This window comes from Buceros rhinoceros, unplaced genomic scaffold (genome assembly GCF_000710305.1).
Source record: "Buceros rhinoceros silvestris isolate BGI_N320 unplaced genomic scaffold, ASM71030v1 scaffold31030, whole genome shotgun sequence".
Lineage (NCBI taxonomy): Eukaryota > Metazoa > Chordata > Aves > Bucerotiformes > Bucerotidae > Buceros > Buceros rhinoceros.
In genome coordinates, this window is record NW_010391852.1 from 45,786 (window position 1) to 67,441 (window position 21,656).

The 21,656-nt window shown below is 38.2% G+C and overlaps 1 protein-coding gene across 1 annotated transcript in view; it reads right to left on the reverse strand.

The window, feature by feature from the left end:
• The window catches only part of LOC104499681 (cytochrome c oxidase assembly protein COX16 homolog, mitochondrial-like), a 32,574-nt gene extending 17,808 nt beyond the window's left edge, over positions 1-14,766 (reverse strand). The window contains exons 1-2 of the mRNA XM_010143226.1: positions 14,704-14,766; positions 14,283-14,360 (exon numbers count right to left, since the gene is read on the reverse strand). Of these exons, the coding sequence (XP_010141528.1) occupies positions 14,283-14,360; positions 14,704-14,766 (141 nt within the window). The remainder of the gene's footprint in view (positions 1-14,282; positions 14,361-14,703) is intronic.
• Between the last annotated feature and the right edge of the window lie 6,890 nt (positions 14,767-21,656).

Genomic DNA, 21,656 nt, shown 5'->3' on the forward strand with positions numbered 1-21,656 from the left:
TCCTGGGCTTTGCTGTATCTTGGTTTTCCTGCAACCCAACAGTAAAAAAGGACTAACTTGTTAAGTATTCTCTGCAGTTTTCCCCAGATTTCCTCTTTATTTTCCTCCATACAAGAAATAAAAGTGTAAGACCACCCAGGTGAAACGCCTAGAACATGGTGAAGATCCACGGTGTAAACTACGTAAAGAAAGGCAAGACTGATTTACTATCAGAGGATTTAACGCATTTACTTATCATCACACAATGGGGGAAAAGTAAGGCAATAGCATGTTCTTTCCTGTGGGCCAAAATGCAGACCGCCAGTCACAAAAAAAGATTTTTAGCCTAGAACAATGACTTGCAGAATTTGCTAAGTCAGCCTTCACAAAACATGGACAGAGAAAACAGCAATAGGTATGAGTCTCCTACTTTTAAAACGTTAGAAGTCTCTCTAGTCTGCTATACCTGTCCTGCTACAGCCACACAAACACCGTGAAGTACAGGACATAAGCTAAACACCCTTAAGGTATCAGTTCAGAAGAAGGAAATGTTACATATAGGAATACTTGAAAAAAATCCTTTCCTTCTCCTCACTGTCTGGGTATAATTTATGAAAAATTTTAAAAATCTACTAAAAGATTTTAAGTTCTTAAATATTGGTTTCATAATACCTTAATTTACACACGAGCTCTTTGCAATGCTTTAACAAACTTCTCAAAATTCCTTATAATGCATCTGCTGTTAATAGATATTTGACATTTACATTTTCAAATGTGTTTTCTGCATATTCAGTTAACCCATCACCATGTTCTGTAGTTACTATTAGTACAGCATTAACCAATGTATGTAAAAGGAAACTCCAATTTTAATATGAAAAATGTCAAACTGCATTCAGAATCATGTAGTCTTTCTTGACAAAAGCAAAAGCTTTTACTTTGAATAAAAGTTGTGCAAATACAAAAAGAACTTTAATAAGGAGTTCTTGAGTATTTACTAAAGAATGGTTTCCTATATCCAAATTGTAGGGTTAATTGGTTCCATATGCAGCAACTTTCTGAGAGTAATGGGTCAACTCCTGGGAGCACACCTAAGGTATGTGCAAGGACTCACGTGGAGTGTGAGTTTGTGACGTCAGTATTTAGGCAAAGAAATTCCTTTTTGCCTCTAAATGGAAGATACGTAATAGCTGGAAATAATAAAGACAAGATACAACTTCTGGATGCAACTCCTGCAGAGTCAACACTTTTTATCCTTTTTTAAAAGATTGCTTTTTTAACGGCTACGTACCTACTATGCCAGTTAAACCTGGAAAATAAGTGCAAATACAGTTTAAGCTTTTCCTTATTCCCTTAGTCATATCCTAAGTCTGGACAGAACCAATCTCGATGTGGTAATTCCAAAAAACAGAAAAGTCACTTCAGTTTCTGCTAAAAGCAAATAACTTCAAAGAGAAATCATGAACTAGCAGCCGAAGCCACTATGCAAGCCGTCTGTGTTCCTCTTCATCTTTTCATCGCTGTGCTAGCAGACAGAACGGGACTGGAGAAGGTGTCCTCTTTAGTCCTGCACTTCAGCAAAAATATCTGTGTACAGGTGTTCACTGACTGTTCAGTAGGGCTCGGCATGGTAAGCTACTAGTCCTGTAGCAGCTTTCTTTAACAACACAGTAAAGTTAATCACACCACGCAATATCTAAACTACTGTCTTTCCCTTGGTGGATCAGTTCAGAAACACAAAGGAATTCATTTGAAGGGAAAAGTCTAACTATCTCGTAGGAGATCAAACCTTAAAGCTTCAATCAAAGTACTGACGCTTCAACAAAACAAAACCAAACAACAAAAAATGCCCAAAAAAGCCCAAATCCCAAAAGCCCCAAACAACCAACCTTCTCATGTAGGAACAGTCTGATTCTTCAAATGCCATAAACAGACACAATTTTCAGAATTTAGTGTGAACTTAAAAAATTGCTTTTGTTGTCCTGAAACTGCATTTCTACAAATAAATTAAGTATTGAGACCACCCAAGTATAAAATTCTAATAACTGCCATCCTAAATCTGCACGTGTTAAAGGAATTAACGCTTCTCATCCTACTGTTCACATAGCATTTAAGTAAAAATACTTTCCACACTGACATCTAGTGAGGTTTTATAGTAAGAAAAAGCCTATTCTATTACTTTGCACTTACAGAAAGCTTTTCATCTTCCAAATTACCTTTATTAATTACTGTATTTTAGATGACTAGATTTTGCAACACATTTGTACTATTTTCTTTCCTAAGATATTTTGCCCCTGTTTTTAATAAATAACACATTTACTTGCCAAAGGCTCGGACATTCTGATGGTTACATTAGAAAAAGTTATAACGATAAGATCTGGTGTAACTAAATTGAAAACATGAGTAGCAAAGTTACTGTTTTCCTATTATGTCAGATGTACCTATAAGGGCTAAATATCCATCATTAACAAAACAATTCTACTAAATTTAGTGGGAATCCTGAATACAAAAGATTTTAATTTGTACAATTTAGGTATTTGTAAGACAAGTCATGTCTCTTCTCTATGCAGTATCCAGAAAGCTTGTATCCCTACATTCCGACTGTAATTAATGAAGAAAGAGAGGTTCCTCTGGGAATACCTAAATTAGTCTCCTGCTCCGAGTCATCCCAGAGCTTATGCTTGGTGGGCTTTATGGACAGCACGGTCTTTGAGGGTGCAGAAGTGGAGGGACTATTAGGGAGCACTTGTGAATTTCTTGACCCCACAGCTTCCTGTCTACTCACACAGAGGCAACATACAATCTCAGATACCTTCCACCCTCCTAGAGCTACGCTCCAGGGAGGCAAGACACGTGGTTGTATCAGCTACAACATTAATTTCAGCAGTCATTAGGTTCTAAAGCAAAGTCTCATTTTTGTGCCTCATCAAAAAAAAAGCAGTTAAGCACTGCTTGACACCACACACAAGAGGATGAGTAGCGACTCTGGGGAAAACGTATCACCTATTGAATCACAGGCACACCTATACGTGTTTTCTGCAGTGACAGATATTTGAAGAGAGACAGATTATGCATTTCCCCCTCTCATTAGTGGTTGTACTCCAGACCTCAGTCTGAGCTCTGCTTTTGCAGACTGCTGCATAGCTGTAGTTTGCAACAGAACTATCTGATTTGAGTCTTTCTAGCCTCAAAACACAAAGGAGAAGAAAGGGAAGGTCCATTTAGTCAGAGACCCCATTTAAAACTGAAATATTCCTGGCCAAAGGGTTTCCAGTACTTTCTTGGTAAGAACTGTAGTGATCTACAAGTCCAGAAGTGCACAAAATCCCAGTCTAAGGACTGGGACCCCAGTACTCCGGTTTGAGCTTCATTCTGCTGACACCATGGCTATTGGCTTCATGAAATGAGTTTGGAAAGCTAGATGTTTGCTGGTGCTTGAAGGTGGTGAGGGGAGAAACAGCTGTATATTAAATTACATTTTGGCTAAAAGCTGCCTGAAGCTAAATTACACACTTGTAATCACTTCAATCGCGAGGCAAAAATACTAGTAATTAATTGTAGCAATGTGACAGGATTTAAAGCAACCAAACAGAATTCTTGGTAGTGAATAAAATGTAAAAATCTGAAAGCTATCAACGTTTTATGTATTGAAATTAGTTCCACTTGCAATGGCATCAGAATGAGTTTCTCCAGTTAATAACCTTCTCTTCATCTGAATCTAATCTTGATAACTGAAACACCATCAAGAATTATAAATGGAAAAAATGGCTTCTTTTTAAACAAGGAACTCTTAATACTTGCAGTCTACTTTGTATTTCATCACAGAGAAGCTCAATAACCTCAGGTAAAGCTGCCAGATGTCCAGGTTTCTACAGACACAGCCTTTTTTCCACACAGAAATTCTGTCCTGGAAAAAAAATAAAGACAAATTTGGCCATTTGCCTAGAATTTCCAGATGCTGGGCAGCATAGTCAGGTGGTAGTTCTAACGTGGCTGCCTGATGCTTGGAAATCCTGGACAATTTAGATCCACCAGGACTTTTTTGCATCTGAACAAAGAGTTACCTCGGGTGCAGAACATACCTAGAATGTTCCTTTTAATGAGTAGTTCCAAGTAAGACAGGGACGACAGGATCCAAATTCTGTCCTGAATTTCCCGGACATAGATATTAGGGCCCTCACCTGAAGCACTCTAAGGCAATCTTCTAAGTGCATCCACAACTTGCATACACATATGAGGAAGCTGGAACAATGCACAGGGTAACCAAGGTATTTACTAGTTCAAGACAGTTAAATAGCACTGGGCACATACATGTTACTACACACATCTGAAGATTCAGAACTAGATTTACAGGGACCTAACAACTGGTAGTGTAGCAGAATCCACAGCCTGAATTAGACTTCTGGAATAAAAAAAAAACCCCACAAAACCCAACAAACAAAAAACAGGTAAAAGATTTAAATGCAAGAGAAAATAATTATTTCACATATATAATACAACCACTAGGTCACAATCACATTTTCTTCCAACTTCTTAACAATTCCATGCAGAGATGAGTTTTAAAAAGGAAAGCTGATAATGCCTGCAGCTCCAGGCAATCTACGAATTTACGATACTTCGCGTTACCCAGAGAAAGGAGATGTGCTTTGAAACTCCCATCCACACCCTGGGTACCTGCCCTCTGGCTGAACCAGCAGGTCACAGGAAGCAGCTACAGCCATGAGATGTACTGACAGCGCACTTAGTGGTGCCTGCCCCTCAGCTAATACAGGTTGAGGAACACCTATTTAATGGAGCCTAAAAAGATTTTCTGTGTATTTAATAGATGCCAAGCTACCCAGCACCATGAAAAAAATGGTACTAGAGAGCTTGGCCAAAAGCACAATTTTAGGTATGTAAGGGATCTTCAGTCCAAAAGTGATACCATCTGGGTTGTCGCAGAATCGAAGTTTTAAGAATCAAAACTTCTGATCTAGAGAGATATTAAGCCTCCAAAACTTTAAGTCATTTTTTCCAATCTTTATAAAAGGCACAAGACCTCTCTGCCTCTCAGACATGCCATTTTTGATTCAATTATGTTTATTAATGTATCCTTACACACAAGACACAGCATGACGTTGTAGCATGGATGGCAGAAAACCCCTGCAATTTCTACAGTAGTAGTAAACACTGCATACATGGAAATTGATAAGTAAGGGCTTTCCTTCATAAAAAACCCCAACTTATTAAAAAAGCTTAACAGGGATTCAGTGAAACCCTTAACCGTGGAAACCCTGAATATTACTATTTAGGGTCCCTGGCCAAACTCAGTATCATTAACAAACATTTTCATATTCATTGCAAAAAAAAATTATACTAGCACAATATTACAAGATTGAAACTTAAGATTAATTTAAAAATCAGCCATTTCAAAGTCAAAAATTAGTACAGCTCTAATCCTTCATCGGTATACTACCAAAACCTCTGTATTACTATTATTAACATAATCATATCCAGATTTAATGAGACTGTCCCAACTTTTAACAACTATATTGTGATTTTGAGACCCCATACCTGTTTCAGGTTATTAACAGAAGTCTGGTATTGACAGCTCTCCTGATTTTATCCAAACAGGCTACATGGCCTTGATCTCCTTTTTTTCAGTTTGATACGAGATAGTATAAAAGGGCAGGTAAGGGCAATACCTTATCTCCATGTTGTCCGACAGTGCTTTAAGCCATTTGTGGTGACAATAAGCAGTGAGTCTAGGTGGATTAAATCACTGGAAACCATTCAAAAGCATACACACAGTGTCAGCCTCAGAATAAAGCAACAAAAATCTTACTGAATCTCAGACTGACTCCATAATTTCCTCTTACAGAAAAATGGTGGTTAATACGCTAAACCGAAAGGATGTTTGGAAAATGAAAACATACACCTCCGTCTGGTATCACAGCAAATTCAGTAAGCAGTTGTTTAGAGGCAAAGTAGGGAAAACACATGAGTTCAAGCAAAGTAGATTAGTTTTTGCTGAAATCAATGCAAAACCATGAACCCAACAACAGCAGCTGAACCTCAAAACCTTCAAGAATAGCATGGGTAAAGAGCTCGTTTCCACACAATCCCTCTCAACCAAACTGGACTGAACTAAAACAAGAAAGAAAATTGACGTCTGAACATCTGGTATCACCACAAAAGAGTGCATGAAAAGCTCTGCTACCCTTTCATTTCTATGCCACGTTGCAGGACTGAAATTACTACCTTGGATGATTCTGAACCATGGTCAAAAGATGTAACAAGTTCCAAATTCCCCCTGTCAACAGAAACAAAGACACTGAGGGCACCTGCTTAGCCATGAATCAGGAGCCAGGCTGCCTCACTTAACATTCCATTCTAAAGCCCTCCACTAAGCAGGCCATGCTTGAAAGCAGGATCTGCTTTAATTTAGCACAGTGTGCTTCATTACATAAAGATAAATGACTGACAAAGATCTTTTTTTTTCTCCTGTAAGTAACCATAAACGTATGCCTCTCATATTTGCTAAAGCACCAAACAACATTTCAGTGTATTATCTCCCGAATTTTCAGAGGACCTTGGGCCAAGCTCATTAATGAATTTAGTCTTTGAAAATCAACTAAATCTACTTACACAAGGAAATTAGCCAAAGTTTATCTTCATTAGACTTGAGACTCAGACCAACCTGTCCTGCTTAAGGAAAAAAAAAGAAAACAATAATCACCAACATCAATCCCTTGCCACACTGTGCTTGTGTAATTAGCTTACTGAAGACAATTAAACACATAAAGATGCATTTATAAATGAATAAATCCTAAAACGCTAGATAAGACTTAATTATTCTTCCAAGTTCAGTGACAGACACAAAATGATTCCACATTCCCTTGCTGCCAAGTTTAGAAAGGAAACCTTTCCTACCCAAAAAATTCCACCAGACACCCATTAAAGATGTTCTGATTTTGTTCACACTCAAATCAAACAGCATGTTCTTGATACAACCTTCTATAAAATCACTGAGGAAACTCTCCAGATTCAAAGAATACCTCAGACACAGACAACGGAATAAATAACAGTTCCTCTACCTTCGAGCCATCTGCTAGCTTGACAACGAAGCTTCAGGGAAAGAATGTTTAGGGCAGGCTTCATCTTACCTAATTTTATCCATCTAAGCTTTTGACTTGAAGCATCAAGTCTCTATTTAGGCTCCTCCTACAGTCAGCTGAACAGAGATGGACATTTCTAGAGAAAATTAATTCCATTTTAAGATATGTGTCCAAAATCCTAACTCGTCTGCACCTGAAGTTAGACCTCACATACCATTCACTGGTCAAATTAATTACACTCTTATACTAATGATGGTGCTCATCTCACTGAAATGTGATAATAAGACAGTGTTGGGCTCAATCCCTCTACTTTTCCATGGGTCAAAAAAGAACAACGTATTTCTCAAGCACCTATTTTAAAACTGAATGAAGCATAATATGGGGGCATTTCTCTCAAGTTCTGGATATCTATCTCAAAGCAGGCATTTCCTTTAAGACAACGGAAACACGTGCAAGGTGAATCCCTGACTTAGTGCACAGCACCACAAACGTACTATTTAGATTTAGCTGAGCAGATACTAAGTGTTTGAATTTCATTTCCCGAACACTAATAATACAAATAACGCATTTAGAATATTTTGAGTACTAACAGTGTTAATTTAAATTGACCTTAGCATTGGCAAGGAGTGTTGGCACACCAAGAAGTCTAGAGGATGAGTCTAAACCCATTTTGAACAAAATCAAGCAGAAAGCTTGCAGAACAGAGAAGATAACTGAGTGCATGGAACGACCTAGGCTGGCAGCAATAGCATTAAGTCCTTTAGTTGTCACTGGAACAAACTACACCACCACGGCCTTTGCCAGTCCAGCCCAAGCACAGTGACCTGGCCTATCCCGATTACTCCTTGAAATAGTGAAGTCAGTCAAGTTTTGGTCTGACTTATGATCTTTGGGAACACCAAGGCATAACATGATTTCAAGCGTCGATACTTATCCATGAAGAACTGCAATAAAAAACACTTTGCCATTTTCAGTCAATCGAACAATTTGAGGAAAGGAAGTGAAAAAACACACCTTTACATCCTGCTACAATACTCCTTGTTTTCTCAGTTAAATTCTTAGTATCTTTTATAGCATCGTGAATAGAATGAATATTGTCTTCTAACACAGACACAGGTCCTCAGATAAGATAAAAAGCACAGCTTACAGTAAAGCAGCTCTATTTACCACTAGCAACTTGTAATATGTTTAACAATAGGGACACTCTGCTGACGTTTCACAAGTAAAAAATAGCATTATTTTTGTAATTATAATTTTGTAATTATAAATGCTACAGACACAGGTTTTGGTGATTTTGTTTTAAAATCTTCACCTGATATGTAATACATTATTTAAAGAAAGAAAATTATGTGACATATAGAAACACAACAGATTGCTGAGAAACCACACTAATTTTACAACAACCTTTTAAATTGCATTTAATTCTATAATGCTTCTTTTTCAGGAAAAATGAACAAACCACCACAAATTTAAAAAACCGTACCGAGTTTCTGCTGGGGCACAGAAATCCTATCCAGATGGATTTCATAGGCAGGTAAAATGGAAGCAATAATAAACAGACAATTTTAGTTGTAATACTTCAGGGCACATCTATGTGTGCAACTCCTACAGGCATAGCTGAGCTCGTTTACATAATGACAGCGATACAAATGTGCCAGTCGACAATACAGCATAGTCTTGTCCAGTCACTCACAAATTTATTTCCCTTTTTGGGTGGATATTGCAACCTCACTTAAACACTGTGCTGCTGCAGTTGTCACTATCTCAACTCAACGGTTTGAAACAAAATGCAGTATGCCTGTGAATCACTGACTGCAACACAGAAGCATTCTAATAGGCAAATACCATTTATTTCTCAAATATCTGCTTACAATAATGAGAAAATGCTGGACTGATTTCCTGAACCTTCCTGAGGCAAATGTCAGTTATGTTCTCCCCTGATACAAAGCCCTCATGGAAACTGGTCAGTTCTCTGCTCCTGTTTCCTTATGAACTATTCCATCCCGACCAAAAACACTTAAATTAATGGATCTCACCCAAGGAAATATTTTTTTTAATACTCATTTGAATTTAAGTAATTCCTTCTACTTGAATTAATTAACTTTCCTTTCCCTATGTAAAGTTGAGCAGCATTAATTATCTCCCTTTTACGGACTGAGAAAGTGAGACTCGCTGAAATTCAGTGACCTGCTCACAGGGAGAGAGGAGCTGTGTGGTGAAGCGAGAATATGAACAAGATGGAAATAAAGTTTCCAATGAGATCATTTGAAGTTATCTAAAACACATGCTGCTGTGGGTCCGCTGACACCCAATCATGAGCTTCAAGACATGATATTAAATGGCAACACCAGGGACCCACCAACAACATTCTAAAACTGCATTAATGAGTAAAACCAACCACACAGTCAACACACTTAAATTGCTATAAAGCCCAATTATGAGAACAGCTGTAAATCAGTAAAATGTCATGACTGTCCTAAGTGATCATATTAGCCTTCTTTTCTCTTCCACTCATTCTTTCCTTTTTCAAAGGACAGCAAGGCTTCCAGGATAATCCTTTGTGCACCATATGTGAGCTTCTTCCCAACTGCAAGGTCTAGGATTACAAAATGAAAGCTGAGATCCTCACATTTGTACCATTTCATGAATTAGGACTTCAAGACACCAAGTAAATGCAATAAATGAGAATCTACAATGGCAACACTAACACCTTCCAGGTGTCTTTAAGCAATGTCTCATGGGTAATTACATGCCAGTCAATTGGTCAAAAAGATTAGCTAAGGAGCTCAAAATGCTGCCATTCCCTTTTCAGAAATAGTAAAGGTGATCTACAGTCTGCATAAAGAGAGCTTTACGCTCCCTGCACACTTTCTAAAGCATATGCTTCACACCAGCACCATCACTCCCTTCTTACTCTTTCCAGGTTTAAAGTTTTATTGCTCAGAGAGAATAGTGTTCCGAAAGAAAGGTCAGGTATTTCCATTTGCACTTCGATTTTAACTCTGGGAGTGCCACACAATGGTCATACATATTTTAACAGATGATTCCAGGGTGCAGCTCATGTAGGAGAAAAGATTGAACTTCTGTCATTTTGACTCTTCGCTGCCTCTGCTTTCTGCCTCATTAAGACAGAAAACACTAGGATTCATTTCTTAGCATTCTACATTTGCATAGGACAAAGGAAAAGTGAACAGGATCTACACAGTCTGTAAACACTAACGATGTCAGTATAGTAACACTGTCATACAGAACCCACAGCAGGAACTATGTGCAGACTTCAAAGGCTAACTGATGCTTTGTTTCCTGACAAAATGACCTAGAGGTTCTAGCTTTCCTAAAAGTGCTTCTGTTGCATGTTACCTTGAAGAACTTGATCAGTCCTATCCCTTCCCCATACTCTGAGAACCTGCATCGCAATAACACTTCTTCAACAAAGCAGTTTTGGAGCTTAAGAACTCTATTTTATTAGTCTAAATGGTTTGCTGATGGGCTGAAAGCCTAGATTTTCCCCAGCAGTTAATATATTGCTTCTCTTCAGCCTCTACAGTAACTACCAGCCAATAGTACAGACCATTCCACGTGTCTGAGATTCTTACATGCAAAATTTGATCTGAATCAGCACATCTCTACCATGTCTTGAATGACAGCAATGGGTACACAGTAAATAAAAGTAATTGATTATCACACAGTTGAAAGGAAACATTTTCTGTATATTTAGTAAAAGTCACATGTTCTATAAAAAACCTCCTTAAATAAGCATCTCTATTCAACTGCATACACAACAAGAAGACAAGAAAGGGCCTAGTTTTGCATTTCAGAATGAAGGTGTTTGGAATGATGCCTATACAAACCTAATCATTTCTTCTTCATTAATTCCACATGATTCTTCCATAAGCATACTCGGTTTTCTACAACCAATTTCAATTTGCATAAATCCTTCCCACAAAAGAAACCATTACCTAACCTAATGATTTTTCCATCATCAAACATTTTGGCAACAATAGATAATGGAGAAGTCCTTGATTAGTTCCAGGAGAATTCTGACTGCCACTGAGCAGGAATTTACATCAAGAAGAATCTCAGCGTAAGTTTGCTTTAAACACAGTGTGCTGAGGGAATATGACTGATCTAGGTATCCCGAGTAAACTAAGATGTACCCAAAATGGTTTTTTGCTTTTGCAAGAGATGGGCAGACACAAAACCCTGATATCCAAAGATGCTCTACTAAACAGATAAACTACCTGTTCGTGAGATGTTAATATCCCCTCTTCAGCTGCAGTGCTAGGCGCTCTCTGTCCTACTCACTGGCTGAGATTCAGCCCAAGATTCCAAGCCACAGCCCAAATGAACAAGAGGACAGAATTCCTTTCGCAGCCCTTCCCAGCCCCACTTTAGCTTCAGCTCTAGGCTCTGTCCCTCTTCCAACTCCAAGCCTACCCTCAGCCTAATGCATCACCACCGAACCATACTCCCTCTAAAGTCCAAACCACCATTTTCTCTTGAATTTTAATTCCTTTACCAAGGAATCTTCTTCAAAAGCCAGTTTGACAGTAATAACATAGGCATTCTCACTAATGCAGCTTTTGCTCGTTAAGCCACAAGAACACAAAGTGGCAGTTAACCCCTTAGTCACTGAAACACAAACACTAGTTCTACTATAATGCTTTCTTCCAAGTATCACTGTCAGCTGAGAACTAGCCTACTCATGTGGTTTCCCTCTCAGCACAATGAGAATGGTTAGATCGAAAAAGGAAAAGGACGGATACTTTTGAAGGGAAGGGGTTATAGTTTAGCATTTTAAATATAATAGAGACATACCACAAACGGACTGTCTAAGTTCTGTCTATCTAGCAGTCAACAAGAAAACAAGTTTAGGGATCACGCTTACAAAACAGGGCGAACTATAGTTTGCACATCCTTAAAACATGATCAGAAAAGATGGGCACTCAGGTATTACAAATCCTAGTTTACTTTTGGATGGCTTGCTTAACTTTTTGCAACCTTCATTTTTTCACCCTTAATATGGAAATAATAATTCTGCCTCTTCTGACAGCAAGGCTATGGCGCTTAATTGATTTAAATTCTATGGAAGTCTTTTGAGCTCCTTGTATGAAAAGTGTTATTTAACTAAACATTGTTATTATTCCAAAGGAGCAACTGTAATGAAAAAATCCTATTTATTTTATTGCCTATTGCAATCTGGATGTAACTGCCCAAACACCCAAAAGGAGTGCTTGTCCTTGTTCTGATAAGGGCTTATGCTAGTCAAAGCGTGTGATATGAGAAAAGCATATTCTACTCCAACACAAAAACATTTTAACCAGTGACAAATAAAACAAACATATGACCATCAGGATTTTTAATAGTTTTTTCAAATTACTTGGATTAATGTTCTTTTCCTGAGTTTCACGTACATTTTAAATTAGGTTTGTTTCTCTTTATCAGTTAAAATACATTCTAATATCTTTTGCTGTCTTATTTAGTGAATTAGAATGGTTCTTAACTCTATTTTTATGGACATAGGAATAGAAATTAATGGAACACATTGCTTTGACTTTTCTGTCTACAAACAAGCCCAAAGCTGGTATTGCTGGTTCTCAACCAATACTGAATTGTTCTTTTAAATATAAAAGAATATTAAATATAAATTTAAATAAATTTCATCTATTCCTAAATAAAATCATCATGAAAAGAAAAAGGAAAAAACAAAAGAGATGCTGCAGCCTTAAGTAATGCCAATTAGAGCAAAATCCAGATGTCCTCTTTTAGCTTTTCAGAGCTTAAGAACTCCAGGGTGTAGCAGCTTCCCCTCAGAGCTTTCACGTACTACTGTCCAATTCAATGATGTTTCCCTTGATTATAAATGCTGGGACAAGGAGCCTCATAGATCTGAATAAGCACAACTATTACCAGGTTTTTTTTTCCCTAGGTTGCAGTCACAAGTGCAGATCATGAAGGCCAAATGTAATTCAATAAGTATGAATCTGACCAAAAAACTGACAGAAACACAACAGGAAAATTCTTGCCCCTGTTGAGATCCCCATCTGGTTGGAGAAAAACATAAAGGCTCCAACTTGTCCTAAAAGCCCAAGACTAATAGCAAGTAACTACCCAGAGAACAGCACTGGAGAAAAGATGCATAAAATTTCTCTCCCCTGCCTACGGGCTATGTCAAATACCACACTAGCAGACAGGCCACGTGGTGCTTCAAAGGCCACATCTAAGTATGCAACACAAGGAATAACAAGGAATGATTAAAGCAAATTAGATGGCCTACAAGAGTCCAAGATAAAACAAGGAGGTCTCCAAACTCTCAACAGCTCCAGATCTCAAAGTTTTGACCACAGTAGAAAGCCACAGTGTCCAGAGTCTTAAAAAAAAAAATTATACAAAGTGCCAAATAGTCTTCAAAAAGCTTTATGCCACCTGCAAGTAAGCAGCACAGAGACCAGGAAGTCTCCCTGCATTGTAAAGGCAGACCTGCATATTATAAAGTTAGGGAAAGGAAGCCAACGTTATTTTCTGCTGAACTGACATACTCCTTTCGGATCATTTCATATACAATTCAGAACTAGTGTTACACTTGGAGGTGTAAGTAGTACTAGTAAGCAAGCTATTTCCCTCATTCAGAAGGTATCCACTTCATTTAAAGAAAGGCTTCTTCCATATAGTACATTCTGACTTACTGAGTAAAGACTAGCTCCCGTTTCTTTCAGAGCTTAAAGAGCAGAATGCAGCACAGTGTTGAAGCTACTGCTTATCTCAGTCAATGCAAAGCCAAGCACCAAAAATCCATCTAACATACATTATATACTCAATGCCAGGTATTGTTTGAAAACAGAACCTTTAAAAATACCAGTTTTCTTAGTTTAAATCAGATACAGTATCTTCATAATAACCTGCTTCTAGATGCACTCCCCTTCTTTCTCAGGATTCAGAACTGCCACTTATAATCAACCAAAGCAATAACATTTTCCTGTTATTTATGTTGATCTGTTTCACAGACAGTAAAAGGATTCATCATCATGTCAGCCCCTTTATTGTCACCTACACTACTCACTGTCCAAGAGCCTCAGTTGTAGCCCAGGGAACAGTGGTGAGAGGCAAATCTCCAACACCAACCGTTTGTTTGTCCTTGCAATCCTCTAGAAGACAGCACATATGCAAAATTAAATTAAAAGGAAAAGTAAAGAAAACCATTTCAACTACCTTGCCATGTAGTTTGTGGACATCATATCTTATTTGAGCAAATTCACGAAGTCCAAAAGACCCTCCAACAAGATACAGCTGAAAAACAACAAAATGAAAATAGATGTGTTAGGACTACCACAAAAAAGAACCCTTTGTGTACGTATAAAGAACACTTTGCGTACTGACCCAATGCGTTTACCAGAGGACCCTACTATTCTTCCAACAGAAACACCAGCAACTGAATAAGATAATCCATTGGAAGGTATGTACATGAAAAGAGAAAGTATATGTAAAGTCGGAGCCTTCCTCCACTCTCCAGGCCTGAATTTCACAAACTTCCTCCTTCATATAACGACTCCATGACTAGGAACTTCTTCTCCTCTTAACTCTTCCTTTCCCATATGGATTCCCAACATAACTGCAGCAAAGAAAACTTTACCTCACCGCCACAGGATTTGTTCTCATCATTTTCAAACTCTATGGGGAAGGAACAATGCCACATTGCCTTACTCTGGTGTCTGTGGGTAAGAGATCTAACTAAGCTTCTGAACGGACCAGCTGATTGGAGCTGCGCTTCAGTCATACATTATCACATAGATTAGGAAATCGTACCCAGCACAACCCATGCTTCTGTTATTGCCTTCTCAGCTGTCTTGCAATTCCCTCCACATGTTTGAAGCTTATGAACAATAAAGGGAGAAATAGGGGGGAATTTTCATGTTCACATAAAAAAAAATATTTTAATTATTCTTATGATAGAGGGATGTCATAAAACTGTCTGTTTTTACCATTAAAGATGGACAGACCAACCAAAAGAACAAGAATTGTTAACAATCACCATTAAGGACTTGAAAATTAGCTTAAAAATCTAGTTATTTTGTGGAAAAATCAGGTCTCTTGCTTCTGCTCTACCCTGACAGAGCCCTTCTGCTGTTCTCTGTTACGGCAGATGCGCAGGAGTCTTCACATCTAGAGATGCACCTATAAGGAAGGTGGAAGGGTGAGGAAGCTCTAAGGACCTGAGTGAAAAAAAAAAAACAAAACCCGAACCCCAACTCCACCTTACTTTATTACACCACATTGCTGTTACATTACAGGCTGTTGCTGCACGGGTAACTGTTTTCTACACAATACTGGCTGATTTCTTGCTACTTGTTAGGTTTTCAGCAATTGCCTGTGCCCAAGAAATGTTATAATTATGCTGCACCAGCAGTCAAAATGTGTGTTATTTCCAAAAATACGCTATCCAAACTTCAGGTCACTAAGGCTACAAAGCCATATTCCTTTAATTTAAATTAAAAAAAAAAAAAAACAAACACCAAAATCTAAACCAAAGTCAAACAAACAAACCCACAAACTTCTATAGTTATTCCTTCTACAAGTTGCAGGACTATGTGATTTCCAATCTGGCAGGTAAAACTACTCGCTACCATGTGAGCACACTCACCCCACACACTTAGATGCTGTTAAGTTACAGACTCGGTCCCAGGAACTAATGTGCTCTGTTCTCAGAACTGGGAATCCTTCACCAACAGCCAGGACTTAAAGGCTCCACAGTCTCTTGCTGGCCTGGCCCTTTCAATAAGACTAAGAATTGAGCTGGTAATTAGAAACAAGTAGACGAAGATTTTGTGATACGACCATTCGGCTGCTAGGCCACAGAACTCTGATTTCAGAAAGCCAATCAGAAATTCACTGTGTTAACTTCCAGCAACTAGAAATCTGATCTACCAGAAATTAGATGGCACCATACTTGTATCATAACTTGTATCATCAAGGAATTAATGATGCTCTTGCAAATATTCAATCATCAAAATACACAACAGAAAAAAAGGCATTTGAATAAACAGGAAAAAAAGCCTTCCTCATGTGTCAGTATTTTGGTAAGAAAGAACAGAAACCAGAAATTAAAGCATTCAAAATGGTTAAAAAGAATCTGAACATTGTTCAAGATTTATTCAATCAAAGCAGAATATTTGTTAGCTGAAGATATGGTAACATGTAATGCTGAAAGTCTCAAGGATCAGACTACAACTGAATTTCAATAAGGTTGACACCTCGGCATAAATTTTCATTAGCCGATCTTCTTTAACTCCTAACAAATATTATGTTAATTAACAGCCAATGAGTTAATTTAACAAACTTCAAGACCTAACGGACAGAAATCAGAAGTGCCTCAGACAAGTTCACGGCTGTTACAAACCCCAGCTTACTGCCTTTGTGTGATAGTCAAGGGGTATGTGTGAGTCATCAGCACGCTGTCCAAGAGGGGCTACGGTGGGCCAAAAGCAGCTGCGCTAGAGATAGTTCAGTACACAGTTGTTAAATCCAGCAGAAAGCAGCAATTACTTATGATATCAATTAAAAATTAGTTTGTCCAAACTTGTAATGCTGTATACTTCATGGAAGATGCAAAATATGAACAAGTGGAAGACCTCTAATTGGCCTGTTCTTCACAACCCAGCTATTGTTTAACATAGTGAAAAGGTACACTGCGGCTTACAAAGCCATGCTCCAAGCTAAAAGAGAAATACCACCTTCTTCAGCTTTGACCGTTTAAAACCACGTAACATATGCTGTAACTAAGGAAAATCAAGTAGAAGGCTGTTGCATGAAGCCACGTGCTCATTTTGTTTCATCACATCCTATCGCTTGTTTGACAGCAACCATCTATCACACAGTGCACTTTACATTCGCAGCTGTACACATAATGAAGTTGATACACACCCACCTCTCAGTTCCTTTAGACAGTTTTGGTCTGAGACTGTAATTTTACTCCCATCACTTTTACACTACCAAAGGGAAAAAACCCTCTTAGGTTTCCGATGTACTTCTGCTCTTCATACAGCATAAGCAGCCTAACTAGCCTGGCAAGTTGGCACATTCTGTTTATCAGACATTACCAGTATAGCTGCCTTTACACTTCCAATACCAGGACAGTTGATTTATCTTACAATGAAACATCAGTTAGACTGTGTCAGAGTCAAAGCACGTTGATGATGTATGAAATCACAAATGTCACTGAAATACTACACGGCATAACGCTGGAAGGTTAGGAATAAGATGAAATAATATTCAAAAGCAGAGAATACACACAAAAATATAAATAGAAATACATGTTTACAAGTTTACTTGACCAATGTTCTAAAGAGCCAAACATGATGTCTAAGACTTCACAACAAAACCAGACCAGAATCAAATTCAGCACTGATTTAATCAACCAACAGCACATCCATACAGCTAGCTGACAGCCCTGAGCACCAACTGCCTTGCTCTACACAAGCCAGAGCTGCAATGGACAGCTAGTCAGTCAATCAGGTTTTGAAAACCATGTTCAAAAGCCAAAAGAAGGTATAAATGAATTTATGCAACTATTACAGCATTAACGGACTTAGTGACTGACAATGCATTGAGTGGAAATGTTAGCCTTGGTTTAAGCACTTCCTTCCTCTTCTTTGCTTTATGAGGGAGGATGTCCTCACTACCTTCATTTAAGTCAACCATATTTAAAGGGAAGAATGCGTACATTCAAACAACAATGAAGAATTGAGAGTCATAATTACAAGTGGAGTAAGACTCAAGTTGAAAAAAATCCAGCACCATTACCAGCTTGTTAGCTTTGCACAGTCTGTAGGTCTCACACACATTTCTAGATTCCCAGTTTGTACAAGAGAGATAATGTCTACATTCCCGCAAAACACCATTCAGTTAAAAAAGCACTATAATGGACAAATTTGCTCAATGGAAGCCAAGGGCAACAGCAAAGTCCAGTATGTTCCATCCACTAGTCCAGACATAAAAGAGAGAGTAGAAGTCATTCAAGATGCCATATAAATAAAACAGTTAGGTTGGCAACATTCTAATGAAGTCAGGCTCACTCTCCAGTTATCTGAAAGAAGAAAAGTAATGCTACGTATAATGAAAATTAAGATATACTTTTTCTTTGTTCTGATTTTAGAAACATACAGACACTTAACTTACATGATAAAATGTTAAGGCATTGACATCTGAAGAGCAGTCAAGCTGGAAAGTTCAAATATACCTGCATTCTTTCATTGTGAAGGAACTGTTAATTTTATATGCTTCAGAATGTGGAGCAAAAAAGCATTATCATGTAGTGAACATCACCTGTCTAGTTACTGGAATAGATTCAGCAGATTGATGAAATGATAATAACCTTTCATTTTTTCCTTTACATTTGAAGTTTACCTTAAGAAGGCCAAAGTCATAAAACATACTAGTTAGCCAGCACTTAACACCAAAGCAAACAGCTTAACAGCACTGCTAGAACAACCCCCCATTAAAGCTCTCACATTGGATTATTCCTTTATGTTTCAGTGAGTGCACAAAAAAAACCCCAACCCTACAATGTTGTAATGCAATTACGCATGCATGGAAGACTTACATGTTCAAAACAAAATGAAAGATAGGATGTGACATAAGAGCACCATCTGTCACATACACTCAACAACCTCAATAAATGTTTTATGTAAAAAAATGACATAAAATTCTCTTTAATAACACTCTTTAAAAAATTCTATTTGTTCACCTCTCCATTGGTAAGTATGTTATGCAATCATCATGGATGGCATCAGACTGATCCCCTGAACCGCATCTTAGGATGGGAAATACTTGTATTTGTCACCAGCTACAGTGAGATGGTCACTGAGGCCTTGTAACAGCAGAACAACTTGGGACTCACAGCAGATCCTTATTTTTTTAGTTTCCTGCATCATCTAAAGGAGCCATCTTCATTTCCTTGGGTTAAGAAAATAACAAGAAACTTATTCTTTGGCAGAACCAGCAGTTTGCCATGTTACAGGCATCCCTATTGTTAGAGAAAGCCATTCATGCTGTAGTAACAATTGCGAAAGCCAAATCACACAATTACATTTGTCATAAATCCCTAAATTAACCAAATCACAAGATTTAGTGCTTGCAACACAGATTACGCAGTGGTGGAAAATGTTATGATACATATAACTGCAGCAGGAACATGATAATTTCCCAACCTCTCCTCAAGACTGCTGCTGCAAAACCCTCCAGCTACTCATCAGGAGCTTCAAAACTAGAACAGTCAAGTGAACGGTTTTATTTTAGTTTGCAGCAATCACAGTAAAAAGGGTTTGGGGGTTTCTTTTTTAAAGAACTGTCATATGTGCAGTGCAAGACTGGTGAAAGATGGCAATTTGACAGCCCAGAAGACTGCCGACTCTGTTTTGTTTCCTAAATAAAGATGCAGGGCAAACTGTCAGTCCCAGAAAAGACCCAGGCAAGTCATCTTAACCTGAAGCGCCCCCCTCTGCCAGCTCTAACTCTCGAGAGTTTATTTCCCGCAGCCATTCCAGCTCTTGGCTTTAATACTGAAGCTGCTGCGAAGACAGAAAAGCAATGCAAAGCCTTCTCAGAAACTTAATAAATCATCTCCCCTCCCTCAACGGGAGCAGGAGAGGGTCTACCTTCTTCTCTGGAACAAATGGAAATTATTTTTAGTTCGGATCAGCAGCCTCCTTTAGTTTTTCCTTTGGGGAAAAACAGAAACTAAAAAGACACATCCCTTAGCAGTTCCTTCAACCAAAAGGACGACAAAGTAAGCAAATGCACTGACTTAATGTGTATACTGGAATTCACATATTGCAGAAAGACTGAATTGCATTACATTCAAAAACGGATGAAATATGCCAGTAGATGACCATGTGGATATCATGCTGGCAACCGGGGACAGCAGCTGGTATAAACTGGAGCCAATCGTAACTGACTGATAAAGCAGAAGAGTGTAGTTTTCACAGCATGAACACTCTGTACAGAGTTCTAAAACTTGACCCAAGGTATCAGGCTAATTGGCTCAATACAGAGTATGTTCAAAGCAGTGATTTTGAAGATTGCAAATATGAATGGCTACAGGCCAAAGTACAACAAAAACTGTCCATATCCTTTTGACACTACTATTTTATGTCTTCGGAAGAAAACAAAACCTTTGCTTGTTTAAATGTCCATTTCATTAACAGGTTGGAAAGCACAGAAAATGCATTTAACAGAAACCAATCTAAGAACAATGCAGAAAAGACAGAAACCCATATGTTCTTCAGCATGAGTATTAGCACAAAAGGGCATTTTCAGCCACAGCATTGTCATTTTGCATTACACACAATTGCTTGGGCTGGTCAGATAACAAGGGAATTTCACTCAGCAGCTGTTTGAAAACCAAGTCTGCCATGGTGGTCAAGCCACGCTTCCTGAACACCACCTTCTCCTTCTTCCTAAGTTTCTAAAAGCCAAAACTTTGATTCCTTATTAAAATCAACATTCCCATTACTCACAGCTTCAAATATAGCCAAGGTACACTACAATGAGAAACTGTTTCTATCTCATGGCAATCTGGTGTTCTCGTGATGTGTTTGTTAGGCCTCCCTCAAAACAGTAATAAGCTGAAATCCACAGTAAAGAACATAAAAAGGAAAACACTACTAGTCAATACTTTCTTATTTACAACACTGGACTGAGGATGAAGATGAAATGTACTATAGAGTACATATTAGTCTTACATCTTTATCTTCATCACCACTCAAAGAAGGTGGAGGCTTAGAGCATGACCAAACACACAAAGTGAAACCAGCCAAGTCTGTACTTGCACTCCCATTCTGAGGCTCGACACAGAACCTTAGTTCCCTCAAGTGCCAAATTAGTCCATTCTAACAGCATTAAACAATGCAATGCAAAGGCACTCTTTATGTATTAAAATGCAACAGAGGAGAAATCTGGAGTACTAAACAGTGCCTACTTGTCTAACACTTATCTGGAAAACAGTACTCAAAGATTAAAAATCAAAACAAAAGTCTAAGGCATTGATCTAAAAAATGAGATCATTTATTTTAAGGCCTGTCAATTGAAAGATGGAAGTCAGCTAATTCAGACTGTGCAAAGCGGAGTCCACAGAAGCCCATTCAGCTTCCACACACTGGCTTCCACCACAGCACAAACAGTTCCAGAGAGTGGTTTTGTCTGGAAGAGCTCCACGCTCCGTTGTGGATTCAAACACACAGATGAACAGGAGACGCAAAGCAGAAGCGCTGCTGAAGTTGGACATAGCTCATCATAAGCTTAGAGACTCAATATTTATAATAAAAGTCACTGAAGCATAAAAACAACACTGTGATTCGCTAATTGGGAACAACCATTTTAAAATTCTAAAAACAGTTTTGTATTTATTGCTTTTCTATGCTACAGATGTAGTACTTGTGACTTTTACAGGCAATCACAATCTATCTACAAATATTAAACGTCAGAATTCTCTTCTCGTGGGTAAATGCTAACTTCCATTCATCTCTCAAAAGCATATTAACAATTAAATCAACTGTTCTGCATGTCAAATTTTATTCTAAAGTTACATGA